Source organism: Thunnus albacares, chromosome 14, assembly GCF_914725855.1.
Source record: "Thunnus albacares chromosome 14, fThuAlb1.1, whole genome shotgun sequence".
In the NCBI taxonomy this organism is placed as follows: domain Eukaryota; kingdom Metazoa; phylum Chordata; class Actinopteri; order Scombriformes; family Scombridae; genus Thunnus; species Thunnus albacares.
The window spans coordinates 13,527,860-13,550,000 of NC_058119.1; the positions used below are offsets into that span (position 1 = coordinate 13,527,860).

Consider the following 22,141-nt stretch of genomic DNA (forward strand, 5'->3'; position numbering starts at 1 on the left):
GTATTCAATATTAGGTTTCACCTGTAAATGTCTCATTTCTGTACCGACTGAGTCACCACAACATGATGAACACAGTTTGGTTTCTGTCTGTCTGAACTCTGCTGTGTTTAGCTTCTCCAGCTGATCACCTGTAATGAATGTATGTTCATGAGGTGGAACTGTGATACATAATTAAATATGTTCCTTATGACAAATATGTAAACAAATCAAAGGTTCTTATCAAATTCCATTGAGAATACATACGGGTCATTTTTGACCCATGTTGTGCATTTATGGAGTAGTGATACCAAAATGTTCTTTTATACAAAAATAACATTGAAATAATAGTTTGTGATGTTAAAAAACAACCTGGTTGAGGAATTAACTAAATATTGAGTAATGAAATGCATAACATGCAACAATATAAAACAAAATCATTCGTTTGGGTCACTTTTGACCCATGTCGAGCATCAGCGGGTTATTTATACTCATACCTGGATTTTCTGTGAAGCCTTTTGTTGTATTAATCTATATAGAAAAGACTGCTGTTCAGAAACATATCATTTAAGTATTTTATTTACCATCTCAACGGAAGATTTGGATGACTATAGTTTAGCTCGACTATTTCCAGTGAGCGGCTATAGGAAAGTCAACAGGCCACAAATCATTGCAGCCTAATCCAATACAATTTCACATTTATTATTTTTTTTCTCTGCAAATCCTGTTTGATCTGTCTGTGCTCGGTTCCCAGAAAATGTAATAACGTGGATTATACCCCGTGTGTCCTCAGCAAGACAAATGATGTATTAGTCTGAAATGTCTTTTCACTGAGGTTGTGCAATATGATCTGTAATTTTACTTTTCCTTTTTTCCCCCTGTAGTCATGAGTGAAAACTACATACTGTTGAATAGTAAACTGCTCAGATTTGACACATCACTACCCTTAGGCTCATGTTTGTTGTTTTCACACCCTTTAACATGAACCTTTTTATCCAGTTCTATGCAGCATTTAAGTCTAAAACTGATCAAAACAAACATCTTAAATATATAAAACCATAAGAACAGATTTTGTTCACCACTGTTTATTTGAGGGGGAAAGTGCACCATGAAACAAAAACAGTATGAACATTCATTGCTGGGAATAGGTGAGGGTTGGTTGGTAAATTATTTCTGCTCTCAGCGCATTATCATCATTTCTGAAATCAGAAAAATAAGTAGTATTCCATAGTGGAAACCTGAAATGTAACATGCTTGCGTGTAGGAAACGTGAGGGTTCATTTATTGACACCATAATCCAACTGCAGCAGAAATCATACAGGGTGAGGAGAATGCATTTTGTTAAAGTGGTGAATGAACTTCTGCTGTGGTCTCCAGACTTCGGAGGGATCGTGTGCAGGTCGCCGGGCTGCTTAGAGTGGCTGCTCGGAGAAAGCTGTGTAACTCTTCACACGTGCAAAGAAGAAAGGTGTGTACATCCTGTCCAGGTCAAAGGTTGTGATCACTGTTTCCCCAGTCAGCCTAAAAAACACAATTTACATCTTACTTTAAAAACAAATACTGAAATCAATGTTTTCTTTGCCACTAATATCGAGTCCCTTACTTGTAAGTGATGTGGCAGGAGTGGTGGTTCCACACCAGCTTGTTGAAACTCTGACGCCCCCCAGAGGACAGATGCAGTCCCACATGGAAGGTGTGCTCAGCCTCGGGTGCTGGGTTCCGCCTGCAGAACCGATTCCTTTGAATCTCGGCCGCTTTCTGTGAACGATTGTTACAACGCAGTTTACAAGCTGAGGTAAACTGGCTGTTAAATCAGTAACACCTCATTGTGACTTTACTAGTTAAAGAGCAGTGAAGCAAATTTTTATTTGAATTTCAGCACACGTGTCATGAGTAACCATGTTGATTCTGTCTGACTGTCCGTTGATCAAGTATGGACGCTCTACTCCAACATAAAAATAAAACCTAAAAATAGTAAATACAAAGTCTAACATTTTAAAATTAAAACTACAGATATTCAAAATTATAACTTTTGAAGTGAAAATTATGAGATACTAAGTCAAAAGTATGACATAGGTAGTCAAAATTATTTTCTATCATTCTTTTTCACCTTTACATTCATTTCTTTTCTTTTTTCCAGGGAAATGGTTTTAATTATTTATTTGTATTTGGTTAAGCATCGATATTAAAAGTTCAGTTAAAACAAATCATTAATCATTTAATACGGTATCTTCTGGAGCTGGGGGCAGTCGTTAAAACGTACTCACCTCCTCCTTTTTCTTGCAGACAACAGCAAAAACTTTGGTTTGATTGTCTGTCTCCTGTGACAGACGGAAATGACCGAACATGACAGAATCCATCCTGTAAAGTGAGACAAAATTCAATAATTGTAAGAAGTGCTGACTTGTGAAATGATTTTGATATTGAGACTGAAGGTTCAGTTAAAAATTGTTATATTATGGCATCCTTTTCAGCTTAGAATGTACAAGATACAGAAGATTTACCTGGTGTTCCTAGTACGCAAGCGAGGAACGACAGACAGAGGGTCCTCAGGGGTGGTGAGCATGACGACGCTGCCGTCAGGGAAGAACCGGAGGTACCTGTGATATAACAACAACATTTGGCAGTGATCTCTAAACAAATTCATAAAACAAATGCAATGGCAGAAGTCAAATATCTACCTGTAGTATTCAACATGGTGCCAAGCCCTGTAAAATCCATCCAGCGATTCCTCTCCTTGACGCATGTATGATGTCTTGCTGATATAGACACCTGTTCAGAAAATAGGAATGGAAAGTTCAAAATCCAGCAAAATATCTTCATTGGATGTGCAGAGAAGAACTTATACAACACATATTTCTAAAATATATACATTTTTATAGCAGCAGTATTGGTCTGTATTAAGAGGCAACATCAGGATCAGTCCAACATTATTATCAATTCCAATCTTTAGCTAATTGTTGAACTGGTCATTTGAGACCGTTGGTGCTACGACTGATGTTTTGTTGTTATTACATTTATCTTAAAGTTTGCATAGTTTTAATCAAAAATACAATATATCAATGTCGTTCTCACAAAGTATGACAAGGAATGCCTAATTTGCAATCAACTGAATGTATATCTACCATCATAACGGACACGAGGCCTCTGCAGAAACATCTCTCTCCAGGATATGAAGGGTACAGGTTTGGTGCAGTTCCGTCCCCACACTCGTAAACAGGCTAGACGCCAAATCTCAGGGTCCCTGAACAGAAGTTAAAAGGGGAAAAAAATTAAGAATGACTGAACCACAAAGCATGTACCTGCAGGTGGTTTTTACACCCTGAATCTTTTGTAGGGCTGCAACTGACCATTATTTACAGTATTGATTAATCTGTCAGGTATTTCCTAGATTAGTCGATTAATCGGTCTAGGACATGTTAAAAAATTGTGAAAAAATGGCACCCACAATTAGAAGATGTCATCAGTCACAGTTTTAAATGTTAACTTGTTCAATTAACTTATATATGACAAGGAAAAACAGCAGATCTTCACATTTGAGAACCATCAAATATTTGGCATTTTTGCTTGAAAAATAACTGAAGCTATTAATCAATTATCAACATAGGGGATGATCAACTACTTGATCAATCATTGCAGCTCTAATCTGTTGTGTTGCAAAAAAATTCAGACGAATAATGACATTTCAAAACTGCTCTGAAAGGAAAAAAACATTTTAGTGACACAGATCTTTTGTTCAATCTCCATTGTGATGAGTTTACAAATCAAGAAGAACAAAGTCTCCAACGAGGGTCTCTACATAAAATGACTGGGTTAGATTCATAATGGACATCCTGTCTTTTTTTCTTTATTATTAAATGAGACACATTTTACTTTCCCAAACGCTGGATGTGACTTGTCCCATTCACTCTTCCTCTCTCTGTCACACTTGCCCCTAATAGCCCAAAGCATCAGTTTTGAGAAGCAAAGTCTGAGAAAAGCAAGGTGTTGACAAACCAGTTGGCACACATCTGATATGTTATGACAGCGGGGCTGACCTTGCACACATGTAAAACCCCCGGCAAACCAAAGAGAGCTGCTCCAGGGCTCGCATGTCCAGATCACTCGACACAACCCAACGAAATATGTACATCAGGATTTCCCGTGGCAAGGCTGCAGTCAAATCAAAAAAGGAAACATTAGGAATAAAGAGTACATTGTGATTAAGACTTTTGTGATGTAAAAAAATTATTATTATTTTTTTTTTATACCTGAAATGTGCATCTGACTCCTTTCCACCTCAGGAGTGCAGATCTTTGGAAAGGAATTTTCCAGAGTGAGCTGATGCTCGAAGTAGGCAACTAGATCCTCAATCTCGCCATCAACATCATTCTCCTCAGTGCTGCAATAAAAACACACTATGTTCAGGTTAAGAAGTGACAACATCGCTTTATCTCATACACGCACTTAGAAAAAAGCCTTCACGCCATATTATTCAGACATTCTTAATACATTTAACAAAACAGAAAAAAAATCTCTTTTCAGTCACTCTGGTCATCTTTGGCATCAAAGGCTAAACATCTGTTTCTCTACTAACTGTAACTTAAAGGAAACAATAGTTTTACTTGGGTGACCTTAAGTTAATATGGCAGAAAATTAAATATAGCTATTAGCCATAAATGTAGCTGACAAAGATAATTCAACTAGATTATAGATGCAAAGTTGGTGCATTAACTTTCTGATATAGAATATAAATCCTACAAAGCCCTGAGTGTCATGTGGAATAAAAAAAACACACCCAACAATCACATTTAATTTAATTAATGCAAAACATGGTAACACTTCATTTTATAGGTCCCTTCATTTTATACTTATTTCCTGGGAATCTTCTGAGCAATTTGCAGGTATTTAACAGTTAATTTTAACAGTTAATAGATCATTTGACAGAAAACTATGCACTGAAAACTAAGTATTTTCCGTTAATTGTTAAGAATCTCATTTATTATGAATCTTTGCAAATTAACAACTACGTATGAACCCAAATATACTGAATCTGTACTTACCAACTAAACTAACTTTTTTCAGTTTTTCTTATAATTTGCATCACTATGTCCTAAAAATTACTCTGAAAATTTCCAGAAAAATTAATGTTAAATTAAAGGAGCTGAAAAATAAACCATTATTCAAAACTCACCACATCTAAAAGAATCATATCAATTAGAGGTGTATTCATACACATAGGTTAAGAGTTTGAGATATACTTAAAAAGTTTAAAATTTGTGTTTCAAATGATGTTAAAAAAACATCTGGAAATATTGCAGATTTCAATCTAGTCAACCAACGGAGGACATCCAAAGATGAAAAGCAGCTTACTAGTTTCCTTCAACTTGATCCGCATCTGGACGGCTGTAGTTGACTTTAAACTCAATGTCAGGCACAAGCTGCATAGCCATGCGATAGAACTTGATAGCTGTGAGTAAAAACATCATATTATACATATATTTATGACTTAACTGAAGTGCTAAACCAATGCAATCAATTGTCTCCTTTTCTCATCCAGAAATTAGAAAACTTTATGGCGATTAAGCTCAATTACTGTCAATGGCAATGACATCACACCAGTTGAAATCATTCACATGCTTCATTTAAATACTAGCCTAATTGGCGGTAAGAAATGTCTGTTTTATTTAAAAAATTGATATAATGTAGCAATTTCCATAAGATTAGTCTGTGAATGAACTGTGGCATTTCTGTTAACTCCATAATATTTTGTTTTTTGAAGTTAAATTTATCATTTCTTCCCTTCATTAACAATTTTCATCACTGTACATCCTAGAAACACACCTTCATAGCCGGCTCCGTTCTGCTCTTCTTGAACAGCTCTCAGGAACAGCTCTGTGGCCTGAGGGAAGAGGACTCGCGTCAATCATTCAGCAGCACTGTAACGTTCAGTGACAGCACTCTAAGGTACGTGTTGACCCGGAGAGATCTTGTCACAACTTACTTTTTCCTCCAGAGCATTCTCCTGCGTACTCTGCAGACCTGTAGGTCGCTGCAGCGGTTTACTCACTCCACTTGCTCCAGAGCTCGGTTTGAGTTCAGACATCCACTGAGCTCTGAACGCGTTGAGCTCCAGCTGCAGTTGAATTAAAAAGTTACTCAGTGCCAAATTAAACTGTGGATTTCATAAGCTACAAACAGCAGGGTTTGGTATCAAGATTGGTTTCTGAATTGGAAACACAAAAAACAACAGGGTAGAGGAGATCAGCATCCACACACAGGAAACAAACCTCTAGGTAAAAAAAAAACCATCTGGAAAAATCTCTCAAACCAGTCAAAGTGACAACTCGATAATACTTCAAATACCATGAATTGGACTGCAGAGGTGACTTGTGTCCTCATGGGAACAATACTGGTCTCATATGCTGATGGTACACTTGCCATCAATACAGTCATTCATAGAGAAATTTGAAGAAAAAACTTAATCATGGTTTATATCCATTGAGGATATCTCACCTGAGGATTTGGGTCATCTGAACCTTCATCCTCCTCCTCAATTGTGCCTCCAATATCTGCATTTTCTTCAGCCTGTAAAAGGGAAAAGTGATTAATTACTTAACTTAATTCATTCTCTTAACATCAATTATAATTGTGATCATAGGTTTCTTCCAGATGATAATTTTCTGTATGACTTCAGTCTTTAACATACAGAGAGAAGCCTCCTTTGAATGCAGCATGTTCAAGCTTTTATATTTATTAGAGATTTAGAGATAGAACATCTTTTATGTCTTATTTTTCTTCAGACATAAAAGATTATAGATTATTATTCAATTAGTCTTTTTTTTAAATGTAGCTTTTGCTGAGTTTCTTTTTTGTTATGCTGTATCACCCACCCACAGTGTGATATTTTTTTTTTTAAGAAAGTGGAAAAAAAAATAAATCCATCCTGTATCTTACAGTCAGGTTTCAGGAGGTCAAGAGTTCTGAAACAGTTGCTATTTGTGTCACTGTTTTACAAATTCTCCAAACAAAAATGCAAAATATTTGCTGATTTCTACTTTTTTGCTGCTTTCTCCCCCTATCAATGTAAAATGAACATCTTTGGGTTTTGGTCTTTTGGTCAAACAAAACAAGAAATTTGAAAATGTCTCCTTGGGCTTTGGGAAATTTTGAAAAGCATTTTTCACTATTTTCTAACATTTTATAGGGTAAACAATTAACTTATTATTATCAAGTCAATCAACAGATGAATGAATAAGAAAAACATTCATTACAGCAGTGGCAGCCCTGGAAGTGTCATTTTTACGTTTTTCCCCTTAGAGTCTGTAAAACTGTAAAAAAACAAAGTTGCTTAATCTCGTGCAGATCCGACTGTAATGACACCACTCCTCCTACTGCAGGCGTCCATGTGGCAGCATGAATCTACTCAGCTCGCCTGTTGCAGCCTTAAGATAAGACAGCGTTGCCATTTTGTTTCCCTACATTTATTCCTTCTAATTTTGTTTCTGTTACAGTTTGAACCCATCTGAGATGTGGGCAGTGATCCAGGCTTGGCTGGTTGATCTAAATACTTTACATTTATATATAACCGTATAATGTTCATTTTTAACTCCTCGTCCTCTTTGACATTGTTCATGACTTCATCAGGTCATTACATTTAGATAAGTAAACTAATGTAAACATACTTTTATGTTCTATTTATTAATTTTGAAACTTCTGGTTTTACCCTCTTTTGTGGAATAAGTGCTGTTCATATTGTACAACATTCATTTTTTTTCTTAATATCACACTTTGTTTATATTATCTTTATATTGCACAATGTAGAGCTGCAATTAATGATTATTTTCATTATTGATTAATCTCCATATTTTCTCCATTAATAGTTTGGTATATTAAATGTCAAAGATGTTGATCACTATCTCCTAAAGCCCAAAATGACGTCCTTAAATGTCTTGTTTTGTCCCGACCAACAGTCCACAACCCAAAGATATACAGTTTACTGTCACAGAAACCAGAAAATATTCACATCTGAGAGGCTGAAATCAGAGAATTTTTACAATCTTTTTCTTTAAAACCCCTCAAAACAAAAAACCCCCTCAAATGATTCCTTGATTATCAAAATAGTTGGCGATTAATTTAATAGTTGTCAACTAATCAATCAAGTGTTGCAGCTCTAGCACGATGTTTGTATTTTGTAGAGCTATAATCAATTGCTCAATTATTTGCCAACTATTAATTAGTCGCCAACTATTTTGATAATCAATTAATCATTTGGAGTCACTAAAAAAAAAAGAAAAAAGAAAAAAGTCCAAATTCTCTAATTTCAGCTTCTCAAATGTGAATATTTTCAGGTTTCTTTAGGTACAAAATAAGACATTTGAGGACGTCGTCTTGGGCTTTAGGAAAATGTGATGAAAAATCTTCACAATTTTCTGACATTTTATAGACCAAATGACTAATTGCTTAATCAAGAAAATAATCGGCAGATTAATCAATGATGACATAATCATTACTTGCAGCATTAGTATTTTGCAGTCTTCTGATGCTTGTCACTTTACACTTCACAGTTGATCCTGCGGTGAGCATGTGACAAATAACAATCCCTGAACCCTTTTATTATTTTGTTTCCAAGCTGTTATAAACAGTTTCGTCACTTGTGTCAAAAAGTTATGTTAGTTTATGTTATCAAATGTTAGCAGCATTGACTGCAGCTGAAGTTAAAAATACCAAAAACCAGTGGTGGAATATAACTTAGTACATTTACTCAAGTACTGTACTTAAGTACAAGTATTTCCATTTTATGCTACTTAATACTTCCACATTTCAGAGGAAATATTGTACTTTCTACTCCACTACATTTATTTGACAGCTTTAGTTACTTTTCAGATGAAGATTTGACACAATGGACAATATAACAAGCTTTTATAATACACATTGTTAGAGATGAAACCAGTGGTTTCCAACCTTTTTAGCTTCTGACATTTTACAAAAAGCAGTGTGTAGTCGGGTTCACATTTCAGATGTCTGTGAGTTCACCAAATAGTGATTTTTCTCTCTAAACTTCTCACATGATTTCATTTCAATAAATGTTCAAATGATCCAATATTTCACCAATAATCAAAGATTGGAGAAAAAGCCCAAAAACTTAAAACAGATTTGTGTATCAGAACTTCGTTTTTTCTTCTTTCCTCTCCCATTAATTATCTCACGACCCCTCTGATTTATCTGGCGACCCTTTGGAAGAGCTCGAACCCTAGGTTGGGAACCACTGGACTAAACTAATTAACTTTATATAAAGTAGATCAAACTAGCTCCACCTGCAGCAGCTACAACATTAACATGCTGCTCTAACACTGATGCTTCAGTATTAATAATCTAATGATGTCATATATATTAATATATCAGTCAGAGGGACCAAACCACTACTTTTGCTGCAATACTTAAAGTACAGTTTACTGATAATACTTTTATATAAGTATGTTTTTTCATGCAGGACTATTACTCGTAATTGAGTATTTTTACATTGCTGTGTTGCTACTTTTACTTACGGATCTAACTTAAGTGCTTCTTCCAACGCTACACAAAACTAATCGAGAAACTCGCTAATGTTACTTTAATATCACGAAAACAACACTAATGCTAACATTACCTTAATGGGTGAAAAAGATAATTAATCTGTTACAATCTCATGCACGTATGTCGTTAATTAAAGGGACTTGTCTCAATATTTTCGGGTTTGGTAACTGAGCTGGTTAATGGCGTAAAGACACGTCGAGCAGGTAGAAGAAGGCAGGTAAGTTAGCTAAGTTAGCTTTGCGAGCTAGCTGGCTAAACACGTTTTCTAGCTGAATTAACAGCTAAAAGAACACGGTGACCCACCATGACAGCGTGGCCAGAAAGTTGTCTTTCTATCTTCACAAACGGTCGACACTAGCGTTTACAGTTCACGGTCGGAGAAGCGGACAACACAACGGACATATTTCCGAGCTCGCAGGAACGCAGCCATGTTGTCGCTGAGCAGCAGCTCGGAGCTGCAGCGACACAGGAAGTCGGTGATAACATCCATGGTGCGCTCCAGTGGAAACACAGAGGAGAGAAAAGCGCCCAGTCCTGCTCTGGAGTACTCTTAACTTTATCTTTCATCCTTAAATGATGCTTATCCCTCCACATCATCGCATGCTGGAATAATAAATATTAATATATAGAACTAAAATCTGCAGTAATTTAATATAATTATAATCTTGTGTCTGTTTTGTTTGTTTGTTTGTTTCTTCTTTCTTTATTAATCCGCCTCTTCAATCCTAAATTTGACCCCTTAAACATGCTCAAAAACTCACCAAATTTGGCACGCACATCAGGTGTGGTGAAAAATTTGATAAAATGTAAAAATTATCCCCCAAAGTGCCTAAATGTGCTCTATAGTGCCACCCATGTCACTAAAATGGCCTCCACGGCCCGTAGGAATGTCGTAGAGAGATCGAACCAAAACTCAATTATTCGTCTCATCAAGACCTACAAATCATACGCTGGCACCCCTTACCTAAATCCAACAAGAAGTCCACAATTCACCCATGAAAGTATGACTTTGTGCCAATTTTGAACCTTGCATAAACGCTATCTCCTCCTAGGGCGTTAATGGTATCGGCTTCAAACTTTAATACATAACTTACTGTGCTGAATAAAAGTTATTAAAAACGTTGTAATAACTCGAACGGTGTAGATTTTGTAAGCACGATTACTTTTTGACTATCATTATTATTATTGTTGTTGTTATTATTTATTTTCACTATAATAACATCCATAAGTAACACAGTGACAGAATGTGTGACTATTTTGGTCATGGGTTTCACACACTTTCTGTAATAAAACATCTAAAAGCAAAAAGCTTATCAAATGGGGGTCCGTAGAGAAGAGGGGGCAGAGAAAAGGGTTTGTTGAATAAAACCTGTCAGCGCACAGTTTAGGTTCACATATTCAGTTACCATGGTAACTGACGTCGAGTTTAAGTGAACTCTCTTACTGGAAATGAAAACCCAGAGTTTCCCTCATCTCAGGGTTAACAAACTGAGTTTTCACTAAATCTGCTTTCTGGAATACCTTGATATACTGATATTAGATGTTTAGTTACATTAGTCACATTTGTTATCTTTATCCACAAATCTTGAGACGAATTTGTTGGTGGGACATATGCACAATTTTGTATTGTCTGTGGTATAGCATCTGAGCACTACTTCCACCACAGATCTGCGTGTTTACCTCGCAAAATAAACATTTTGCGTCCTTAAACCAGCGTTCGCTTTAGTGTAGGATATTTGCATGGATGTATTATAAGAGCTTATACATCCATGGATATTTGACCAAAGAAGAAGAAAGCGAATCAAGAGGACTCCATACCGCTCACTTCCGCCTTTGTTTTGAGTCGAAAACTCTTTCTCCTTTCTTGTAGTATTTTTTGAATATTGTTCCTTTTTATCTTTTCTGTGTTATGAGTGAGTATTATTAAGAGACACAACGTGGACTAAAAAAGGGGAAAATCCAGAAAACAGGGTGCATACCTTTTATGCAAGTAATCGTTTGCAGAAATTAAAACAGTACTTAAGGGCGATGAAGGGATCTATTTCGTCCCCTTTTGTATCTTTGCTGGCGGAGGAGAGCTGTGATTTGTGAGACTGCAAGCTGTTTTTACAGCAACGCGAGATTATGACGAAGGGGCCTACATGAAATGTTATTTATATGTTGTGTGATGGTTACCAGTCTTATAATGGTGCCAGGCAGATGATTATCCCGCTAAACCATTTGTTGAACATCGATGACGAATGCTCGGCTATGAGGTGTTGTCGAGTTGAGGTGAGGAGGGTGAGTGTTGCCTGTTGCCTGGTTTATTTTAAGTCAGTTAGGAGACCATTCAGTGCAGTGTTTTCTCTATTTTGTCCGCAGCTGGGCCACCACCAGCACCACCACACCACAATTAGCGTTAATTGCAACTACGTTTGCTGCAATTAACTGCACAAAACAACCGCCAAGTAATTAATCACAACGCAAACGCCGCGTTATAGTATGAAAAGCACAATAAAGTGCAACTAACTTAAGTTTGAATTCTGTCAATGAAATAGCCGTTTTGGTGCAAAATTGATGTTACCTTGGCTTACTCTGCACAACTAGCTAAAATAGATATACAACAGCTAACGTTAGCTGCGTAACGTTATGGAAATAAAGGGAAAAAGGTGAAAATAGACTGATAACGTACTGGTGAAGGGCTCTTTTATAACCTACTGGGCAGCTACTGAGCTATGCTGGTTAGTGAGCTCATGAGGGTCATTAAACATGATCACATATAACATTGACTGAAACGTAAAGTTAGCAGTTACCGTTAATGTTGATAAACTGGTCGTGTGTAGGTGGTAACCCTAGATTTGCGAAAGATCTCGCGAGAGTGATGATTTTAACTAAACCGTGATCTTTCCCTATTTTTAGCCTGGTGTCTTTTGAATCGTTTAAGGCTAAGAAAGTTTAAACCACAGAATTTTCACACTGTAAAACATAATTATTTTGTACAGTGATGAACAACGACAAATCTCGCGAGAGTTTCTCAAATGTAGGGTTACCATCCAGACATAACGACAGTCAGCCAAGAGATGTTTAATAACGGTCAGAAGTAACTTAAAGAACCACTTCGCAAACGTTCACCTTTATACTGTCGCTTTTACCGTATACACTATATCATTTGTCACTCAACTCATTTTCTATATAGCAACCTAGGAGGTACACTAAGGAGTCCTCTGATCTTCATTACAAATCCTTTATTTCATGTTGCAGGCATATAAAAGTGTAGGTTTAAATGACAGGTTCAAAATTTTCAAGTCTGTCTTAAAACAACAGTCAGTAGCCCATATAAACACTGAAAGAGGTTTTCCTCACTGTAATCATTCCTCCTGTTCATACTGGCTATTAAAAGTTCCCCTTCAAATGCATTTTCAATGTAAGTTATGGAGGCCAAAATCAAGAGTGTGTCCACAGTCATTTTGTGCAAAATGCATTTAAAAGTTTATCTGAAGCTTATATGAGGCTTCAGCAGTATGAGTTAGTCATGTCAAGTGGATATCTGCCTTATTTACAGTCTTTTTAGCATCAAATTCCCTCTTAATGTTTCCTTGGACAGTGTTTCCCTGTTTAGCTGTGTTTAGTAACAAAAGGAGGGACTTTGGCACTAAAAAGACTGTAATGTTGAAAGATATCTACTTGATTTGACTAATTTGGACGACTGAAGCTTCATATTAGCTTCAGATAAACTTTTACATATATTTTTGCACATAAGTAGGGCTGTGGATTGGAGGAACAAGAGGAATGATATGGCAAGGAAAACCTATTTCGATGTTCATTTAAGCACTCTTGTTTTAAAATAGGCCTGAAAAACTGTGAACCCATCTTTTAAGAAAGCTACTTTTATCATGTGAAGAATTTAGAGGATGAATGTAGCCAGCCTCCCGATACTAGTTAGGGCTGCAACTAACGATTGTTTTTATTATCGATTAATCTGTTCATAATTTTCCTGATTAATCAATAAATTGTTTGGTCCACAAGATGTCAGAAAATGGTGAAAAATGTCCATCAAAGATACTAAGTTTAATATCAGAGGACTAATGAAACCAGAAAATATTCGCATTTGAGAAGCTGGATTCAGACTTTTTTTCTTTAAAAAATTACTCAAAACAATTAATTGATTACTTTGATTGTTGTCAACTTATCAATTAATTTTTTCAAATTAAGATTTGAGGTCTTGATTCAACTTAATGGTCATTTTTGAGGCTTTGCGATGCTGTTGAGTTACTGTGTTTATATATATTTCTAGTATTCAATACCTCTTCTAAACAGTTCCAACGAAAACTAAACATGAATGTGTGATTAACTGATATCGGACTGCATCTGTTTTAACAAGATATACCTAAGAAACTGCTAAATGAGTGTACATTTTAATTCAGCTACATCATTTTCAACAAATCATTTTGTCGTTTATTCTTTCAGCTAGTTGGTGGCAAGCCCATGACACCATGAGTCCTCCAGCTCTGCCCGCGGTCTTCTGCTGTTGTCACAGGAAAATCTGGTTGCATTCAGCAGCAGGAGGCGAACACATCTCTATTTTCCACCCAGTTATTATCTGCCCCCGGATGATGTTATGGAAGGACAAGCATAATGAATAGATACACAACGATCAGACAGCTCGGGGATGGCACCTACGGCTCCGTCATCCTCGGCCGCAGTCTGGAATCAGGGGAACTAGTTGCCATAAAGAAGTAAGTATCTGAGTGTTGTATGCTTATTGAATCCCTTCCATAGATTTGTCTTCTCTCCTGAACTGTAGAGCCAATGATCTACATTATATTTTACACAATGCTTGGCATCTGTGAGGGTATCATATAGTGAGGACTCTTTATTGGAGTTTTTTTTTTTTTTTTTTTACTGTTATTAAATTTAACAGCAGCTTAAAAAGAGATGTATGCAATTTGACGTCACGTTCAACAAATAAGTTGACATGAACACTATTTTTCAGAATGAAAAGGAAGTTCTACTCCTGGGAAGAATGTATGAACCTCCGTGAAGTCAAGGTTTGTTTATCTTTTCTTCCTCTTTTTTTTTTTTTTTAACACAGTGACTAGGACAATTTTTATTGGAGAAAATGTGAATAGCAGAGAAATGTTACAGAAAAATCAACCCAAAATCAACTTAAAGGGAATGTCTTACTTTAATATACAATTTATACAGTCTAGAAGTGATGTTGTCTGTCATCTTTTTCTCCCATGGATTATGGACGAGAACGGTCCTTATTTACAGATCAAAATTATGCTGAAATGGACATGTTCCCAAACATTATAGTAGCTTATTGCAAATATATTGGTATTTGCGTGTATATGTTGGTAGATTAGTAACAAGGATCTGCAGTTACTTAAAAATAGTCTCCATTACACAGTTTGACCACTGGAGAGCACTGAGCACTACAAAATGTTTCACTCTGTACATAATGTGGTCACAATTCTTGAAAATGATAATTTAAAGGATTCCTATCCTGTCAAACATGCTTATTTATGTTTTTAAGTCTCAAATATCAATATTGGTATCAGCCTCTAAATTCCACTGTGTATATGAGGCTATATCCCGTACTAATATACTATGTTTCTGGCTGCAAATGAATCTCACTTATATATGCTGTCACCTGGATTGCTGCCGTAACCAGTTGCACAGTATTTTGGTGCCAGAACTCTCTATGTTGCTGTTTTGGGTTGATTTTTCATTGTTGTGTAGAATACAGATGTTTTATTGAAGTATTGTTGATGGTTTTATGTTGATATAATTAACATGCTGTACATTTTGAGTCCAGTTGTCAAATACTCAAAGCTTTTTTTGTCATTTCTTTTTGCACGGATTCAGAATGTTACTGTCTAAACTTTCCTCACAGCGCAAAGTCACACAGCAGCTCTAAGAGTGGAAGGTGATTCTTGTGTGCTGTTGGTTTTGAGCTCTGGTTCCCACCCCCCCTAGCTTACACACCCCCTTTTTCCTAGAGCTTGACCTTAACGCAGCAAAACATCTTTAGAACACGCTAGTCCTCAGAGTCCTAGATTATGAATTCAGCATGTCAATCCATAAAATCTCAAAATCCCACTATGGCTTCCCCCTTACTAAAATTTAGCATGGTTAAACCTAAATCATCCCAGTGCATGGGAAAAGTGTGTATTTCTCCATCCTGCTTACTCTGACTTTAAGCATAAATCCCACCTGTGCGGCATTTTCCTCAAAAACTACATTGTGTTCTTACAGTAGCTATTTTTAACAAGAAAATTTTGTTTTATAGTTGTAGGGATTTGCTTCTGAATGTGCTGCAGGGATGTGTGTGTGTGTCTAAATTGTCCAGCATGGTTGGATTTACTGTTTTTTTTTGTTTTTTTTTTTTTTTATGTTTAAGCCTTCCATATATTCTAATCTGTCTTTATTCTTGCAGTCCTTAAAGAAACTCAACCATGCTAACGTGATCAAACTTAAGGAGGTCATTCGAGAAAATGACCACTTGTACTTTATATTTGAGTACATGAAGGAAAATTTGTATCAGCTAATGAAAGACAGGTGTGTGTGTACAGTTATTTGTTGCATTATTAATTTCACATTTTAGTATATTTGGTAAATACTTGCAGTTTAAGAAATGATTGAGCTTCTGATGGTTTTTGTGTCTTTCTGCAGGTCTCGGTTGTTTCCTGAATCTGCTGTAAGAAATATTATGTTTCAGATACTACAGGGGCTCGCTTTCATTCATAAACACGGTATGTCTGTTTACAACTCCAAGGTGCTGAATCAGCTATGGCACGACTGAAATGTAACTCTAATGATATAAAATTTCATAGTTCTCATAGTTCAAGATATAAATTTAGTGTGTCTCTGTTAGGGTTTTTCCATAGAGATATGAAACCTGAGAATCTTCTGTGCATGGGCCCAGAGCTGGTGAAAATCGCTGACTTTGGGCTCGCCCGTGAGATCAGATCTCGACCGCCGTACACAGACTATGTCTCTACTAGATGGTGAGCTTCTGTCACAGTTTGTTTTCACACAGCCTAAATGAAAGTCTGTTTAATAGTTCAGCCCATTCAGCTCTTAACACCTTCTCTCTTTGTGCACCAGGTACAGAGCCCCGGAGGTTCTGCTCAGATCCACATCCTACAGTTCACCCATAGACCAGTGGGCAGTTGGCTGCATCATGGCAGAGCTTTACACCCTCAGGCCTCTGTTTCCAGGCTCCAGCGAAGTAGACACCATATTCAAGATTTGCCAAGTTTTGGGGACACCAAAGAAGGTAAGTTTTCACTACTGGAAGAAAAAATACTGAAAAAATGTTCTTCAAAGTGAAGGTGAGACAAATGAAGAAGTATTTAATATTAGTTGAAATGTATGAGGGCACAGCAATGCACTATGTATGCACACTGGATTAGAAAGAGCTCTGTATATGCCTGACAGAGCAGATACTCTTTTTACCCAATCCAGCTGAAAAAGACTTAAAACAAGTAGTCTAATGCTGCGTTCCAAATCACATACTTCTACTTTTTTCTTTTAGTACGTACTGCAGCTGCATACAATTGTGACACTACTTCATCTGTCATTGTGGCTTCTGTCACTGCACTGGCTTCCGTCTTTACACTGACATTGCGCTGTCATCTGTCTGTGCTCTCTCGGAGGCTCAGTTGATGTGACATATCTTCAGCTGCACAGAGGATTGTGGGTCAGAATAGCCAGAAAACCATGCTGGCTTGTATACTGCAAAATGCGACCGGATGTAGTAGAACATCCTGGTACTTATACTGCATTTGACACACTATGTATTGGCATATTAAATAGTACAGTACCATGGATTCACTTTCCTACCAATAGTTAGATGATAAGATTGATGCCATACAATAAACATTAAGCTAGAGCCCGGAACTGGTTAGCTTAGCTTAGCACAAAGACTGAAAACAGTCTGGAAAACTTTGGTTTATTTATCTTAAGAAGTAGGAGAATTATCTCAACCCATAAACGAACACTTAATCCTTTTAGTTATCTTAAAAATTACAAATGGACAAATTTGGAGATCCATGGTTTTCATTGGACAGCAGTGCGTAACTATTTATAATAAAGACAGATTTTCTTTTTTAATGATTTGATGGTAAATGTGGTGTGTAAGATGGACTCTCTTCTTCCTCTAGAATGATTGGCCGGAGGGATACCAGCTGGGATGTGCTATGAACTTCCGCTGGCCTCAGTGTGTTCCCAGTAATCTGAAGACACTCATCCCAAATGCCAGCCCTGAAGCCATCCATCTGATGACAGACCTGCTCCAGTGGGATCCCAAGAAGAGACCAGCTTCTGCCCAGGTAGTGTATGACTTACACTGCTCTCACAGCCAGTCATACAGAATATAAATTGATGTTGTTCATCCAAATATTTTCTTCTGCAGGCTCTCAGGTACTCCTACTTCCATGTGGGCCAGGCTTTGGGCACTCCTCAGCAGATCCTGGAGCAGGGCAGACCTCAGCCAGGTCTTGTTCCGCTGCAGGCACCATTACAGTCACAACAGACGCTGCAGCAACAACAGCAGCAGCAGCAGCAGCAGCAACCCCTGCTACTGAAGCCTGTACCCCCCTCCCAGCCTCCACCCCCGAACCAACACTGCTCCCCCTCCAGGCCTCTGCAGCAGATCCAGCCCTCTCCCATATCAGCAGCTGCCCAGGTGGCAGCGTACCAACGGCACACAGAGCTGGTGCGAGAGCAGCAGCCGAAGCACATCCTGAAGCAGGAACAGAGCGAAGGAACGCCACAGAGCCATCTTCCTTATATTGTTGACAAGGGCCTCCAGAGCAAGGTGAGGCTTGACATGCCTTGCCTTATAAGCAGTATATAAACACTTAAATGGTTTATAACACACTATAATGTAGTTATAAGCAGGTGCAAGAAGTATTTGTGAAGAAACATTTTATATTACAGTATTACAACTGTATTTTACTATATTGTCCATTATCAGTCTAGCCTCTACATACAGGTGCCCACTGGTGGAGTTATAGTTGTTGACAAATGCATTAATAAACACTATTTAAATTTTTTGTCTGTTTGTGCATAAATTATTCCTCATACATGATCATCGTAGATATCACCACTGATCCTTATTGATTTTTTTTTTTCTTTTAGCAGACGAGGCAGGAGTCAGAGAACGCAAACCTAATGAGCTATCAGTTGAAACCGAAGGGAGGGCGTCGGCGGTGGGGCCATGGCACAGGACACCTCAAGGGTGAAGACTGGGACGACTATGAAGAAACTGATCTAACGTCAATAAGTATTCTTGGAAAAAGTAACTTCTCCAGAGAGAAGTCGAGGCAGGGAGAGGACGCACTGAGCAGGTGAGGCTGTAAGCTGTCATCCTAACATACCTTTTAGCTAGGACAGATTCAGAGGGATCAGCACTGTAGCAATGAAAAAACAAAATATACGAAACACAGGCTAATGTCCATTCATCAATATCACTACAAGCAAGTAATTCACACCACATTAAGCCCTATGAGGACAGGATTAATATTACAGGGGGAGGTGCCCTCCTCCCTCAAAGGGGAGTATCATCACTGCCAGGCTCAGTATTATCTTTAATATTTGTATTAATTATTTAGCAGTAATTTAATTATTAACCAACAGTTGCAAACTACTTAAATGTCTCTTTCTGAATGTGGATTAAGGAGCTTTTACAGCAGGAAAGGGACTGACTGATGTCTGCAACAATGTTTAATATTTGCAAATACCAGCAAAGACGGTCTGTTTGAGCTTGTGAGAAGGGCTGCAACTAATGATTATTTTCTTTATCGATTAATCTGTTGATTATTTTCTCTATTAATCAATTAGTTGTTTGGTCAATAAAATGTCAGAAAATGGTGAAAAATATCGATCGTTGTTTCCCAGAGATCAAGGTGACGTCTTCGATTGTCTTGTTTTTTTCCAGAACAGTCAACAATAAATCAACAGTCAACAGTAAATTTTATGTTACTTGATAACGATACCTGCCGTGTTAGCATAATTTAGCTAAAGGAGCTAATGTTAGCTCAAGTGTGCACCGCTCAGTAACAGGGGTGTGTTTCCAGAGCGTAAAAGGCAAGACCTCACACTCCTTATTTGGAACGTCTTGGCTCCAAACGGAAAATGTGGCACCGACCGTAAGCAGCAACTCTGGGCTTCAAACTGGCTCCAATGCAAACAAACGGGTGATGTCACACCTCGCTACGTTCATCTTTATACACAGTCTGTGTATGGAATGTTTTCTGTCTTTCAGATATGGAAATGTTCTGGATTTCAGTCGACCAAATGCAAAGGAAGACGCACCTTTAAACCTGAATAAGTCTACAGCCTACCAGGAGCCATCGAGGACCGCCTCTGCCAAACAACATTACTTGAGGCAGTCAAGATATTTACCTGGTAATGTGCTGAATATCTGAAGACTCTCATTAGTAGGACCAGGACTAATCAAATAAATCTACAGCACATCAGCGTTTCTACTGCAACCTATTTACTATCTTTTACTGATTTTCTGATAAAACCAACCTTTTCTTTTTGGTAATAATTGTTCCTTATCTTTTTTTGCAATGTCCTGTTTTCAGGTTGAAAACTCCATGTGAGTGCCGTCCAAAATCAGCCTAACAATGTTTTCAGAGGACAATGCATCTAATAATCACTGTCTCCTTCAGGCATCAGCACAAAAAAGAACGTGGCCATAAATGCAAGTAAAGACTTCAGCGGGAGCCATCTTTGGGGCAACAGTAGTATTCCATTCGGAGGGACTCTACCGAGCAGAGGCACTCATGGTAATCTCCTGGGATGATCACTGTAATCTCTGCATCTCATTCCACTGTTTACTAGATTCTGATTAATGGATCTGTTTTTGTTTGTTTTAAATATCAGGTACAAATACAATCCCGGGTGGATACATGCCATCCTTTTACAAAAAAGATGTTGGCTCTGCTGGTCATAGAGGGCATCAGGGTTCTTCAGTGGAATCAACTGCATCAAGTGAGGATTAATTTTAGAGATTTCTGCAATCTATATTTAAACTGTCATCTAAAAAGATCTTATTAAACACCAAATGAACTTGTTCTTTTTACATTTATTTCATTGCGATTGTCACTTTTCCTGCTTGCTTTTCTTAGATTATGCAACTTGGCGGTCTGGCCGGAGTCATATGAGCACTTCTGCCAACATGCCGTTGGCCAACAAGAGCACCCCTGGTCTGCTGCCACGCCCGCCAGTACAGGCCATCCATGGGCGAACAGACTGGTCTGCCAAATACGGACACCGCTAGTGGCCTCCCCAGGGCTCCGATCTTTGCCCTGGAAGAGAGATCTGCGCTCCTAAAAGCTCTTGCACCTCCAAAGAGTAGGCCTAGTTGTTTTGTAATCAAAAATCTGTACATACATCTTACACAGCAATAAATTTTGTTTCATTATGTGTACTATGGATGTTGTGAGTTGTAAAATATCTTAATGTATATGTATATATGCTAAATGCAACCAGCCAAAATTTGAGCCCAGATTTGCTCCTCTTGTGTTTTGTTTTGTATTTCTGTAACATAACTGCTGTCCTGCTGAGGTTACACCTGCACCCTCAGTTTTGTATAAGATTTATCATTGAACGGTGTTTGCCAGCCTGTATACATGATATGCATATTATAACTTTATGAAAACTTCACTGTGACTTGGTTTTGGCTAACTAATTACTTTGCCTCTGTACAGTATATCACTTTTTTTATATTCCTGGTGTTTTTGTTTTTATGATGGTAGCCTTGTCAATCAGGTAATTATTTGTGCGTTATATGTTTTCAAAGAAATTCGAGGCAATGCTTTAATTTCAGTTAAGAGTACTCAGCCGATTGGCATTACGCTTATATAACATTGTTGCACTCACAAAGCTGATTTAAAAAAAAAAAAGGATCAAAATCGATGCAGCAGAACCAGATATAGCTTTTTTTTTAATCCATGCATTCTTCTTCTTTGGAAAAACCTGCTGCCTACATTACCCACAATGCAACTTGACCCAATTTACTCAACTGCATGGATTTGGGTGTGTTATGCTAGTAGCGGCTAATGTAGCCTTAAGCCACCAGCCTCAAGCAGAGATGAGGAGTGGGCTACAGAGGTCTGGTAATCTCACCTCTTTTTAACTCCACACCACCAGATTGTTTTCATTCTCAAACTTGTAGTCTTTAGCCTCGACTGATGTGGCCTCAATTAGCTCCCTCTTTTTTTCCATGTCTGCAGTAGTACTCCCCAAGACCTGTAAACAGACTTGATGTGTAAAATCGGTTCCCCTTTAAGTTAATACAATGCAAATGGTTGCCGCCCTCTGTACAAACCAGTTTCAGTATTAGGCAGTAAAACGCCACCCAGCACATTCTCAATTAGTTAAGTGTGATTATTGAATTAACAGTTATTGACTGTAATTAAATATTTGGGTGCTGATATGTTGGGTAAGTGTGATTTTTCACAAAACACTTAATTGATTGAGCAACTGTGGGACATTTAAAAAAGTTTAAAATGTTAAATTGATCCATCAGTTCATTTTATAGCCTCTGTTCCATGATGCTGGTTTGATTACTGATTGATTACAACACTAGAGATTAATCCAGACAGTATCATAC

The 22,141-nt window shown here is 37.6% G+C and overlaps 2 protein-coding genes across 5 annotated transcripts; one reads left to right on the forward strand and one right to left on the reverse strand.

The window, feature by feature from the left end:
* Positions 1-1,045: 1,045 nt before the first annotated feature.
* Positions 1,046-10,016, reverse strand: fbxo9 (F-box protein 9). Its single transcript, XM_044372665.1, has 13 exons — positions 9,835-10,016; positions 6,472-6,543; positions 5,960-6,091; positions 5,800-5,857; positions 5,329-5,425; positions 4,227-4,357; positions 4,014-4,128; positions 3,102-3,220; positions 2,658-2,748; positions 2,481-2,576; positions 2,244-2,337; positions 1,580-1,734; positions 1,046-1,497 (listed from the first exon to the last, which is right to left on the reverse strand). Exons 1-13 carry the CDS (start codon positions 9,835-9,837, stop codon positions 1,389-1,391), a joined length of 1,272 nt encoding a protein of 423 aa, XP_044228600.1. The 5' UTR covers positions 9,838-10,016; the 3' UTR covers positions 1,046-1,388.
* Positions 10,017-11,593: 1,577 nt separating this feature from the next.
* On the forward strand, positions 11,594-21,962 carry LOC122996880 (serine/threonine-protein kinase ICK-like). 4 transcript variants are annotated; one of them, XM_044372661.1, is made up of 14 exons: positions 11,594-11,811; positions 13,978-14,246; positions 14,504-14,558; positions 15,950-16,071; positions 16,186-16,265; positions 16,388-16,520; positions 16,621-16,792; positions 17,679-17,846; positions 17,930-18,334; positions 18,658-18,866; positions 19,784-19,926; positions 20,196-20,312; positions 20,410-20,517; positions 20,655-21,962. In XM_044372661.1, exons 2-14 carry the CDS (start codon positions 14,146-14,148, stop codon positions 20,804-20,806), a joined length of 1,965 nt encoding a protein of 654 aa, XP_044228596.1. In that variant the 5' UTR covers positions 11,594-11,811; positions 13,978-14,145; the 3' UTR covers positions 20,807-21,962. The 4 variants fall into 4 exon arrangements, with proteins under 4 accessions (XP_044228596.1, XP_044228599.1, XP_044228598.1 ...); XM_044372664.1 differs by having other exon boundaries at positions 18,661-18,866; XM_044372663.1 differs by having other exon boundaries at positions 13,982-14,246.
* The last annotated feature ends 179 nt before the right edge of the window (positions 21,963-22,141 follow it).

Excerpts from the sequence above, each read along its gene's own strand:
- LOC122996880 (XM_044372661.1), top strand. The coding sequence starts at position 14,146 with ATGAATAGATACACAACGATCAGACAGCTCGGGGATGGCACCTACGGC. Across the intron at positions 18,335-18,657 it reads ACAAGGGCCTCCAGAGCAAG|CAGACGAGGCAGGAGTCAGA; the intron begins GTGAGGCTTGAC and ends TTTTTCTTTTAG. Across the intron at positions 20,313-20,409 it reads ACCGAGCAGAGGCACTCATG|GTACAAATACAATCCCGGGT; the intron begins GTAATCTCCTGG and ends TTTAAATATCAG.
- fbxo9 (XM_044372665.1), bottom strand. Across the intron at positions 4,129-4,226 it reads GAGTCAGATGCACATTTCAG|CCTTGCCACGGGAAATCCTG; the intron begins GTATAAAAAAAA and ends ATTTGACTGCAG. Across the intron at positions 1,498-1,579 it reads TCCTGCCACATCACTTACAA|GCTGACTGGGGAAACAGTGA; the intron begins GTAAGGGACTCG and ends TGTGTTTTTTAG.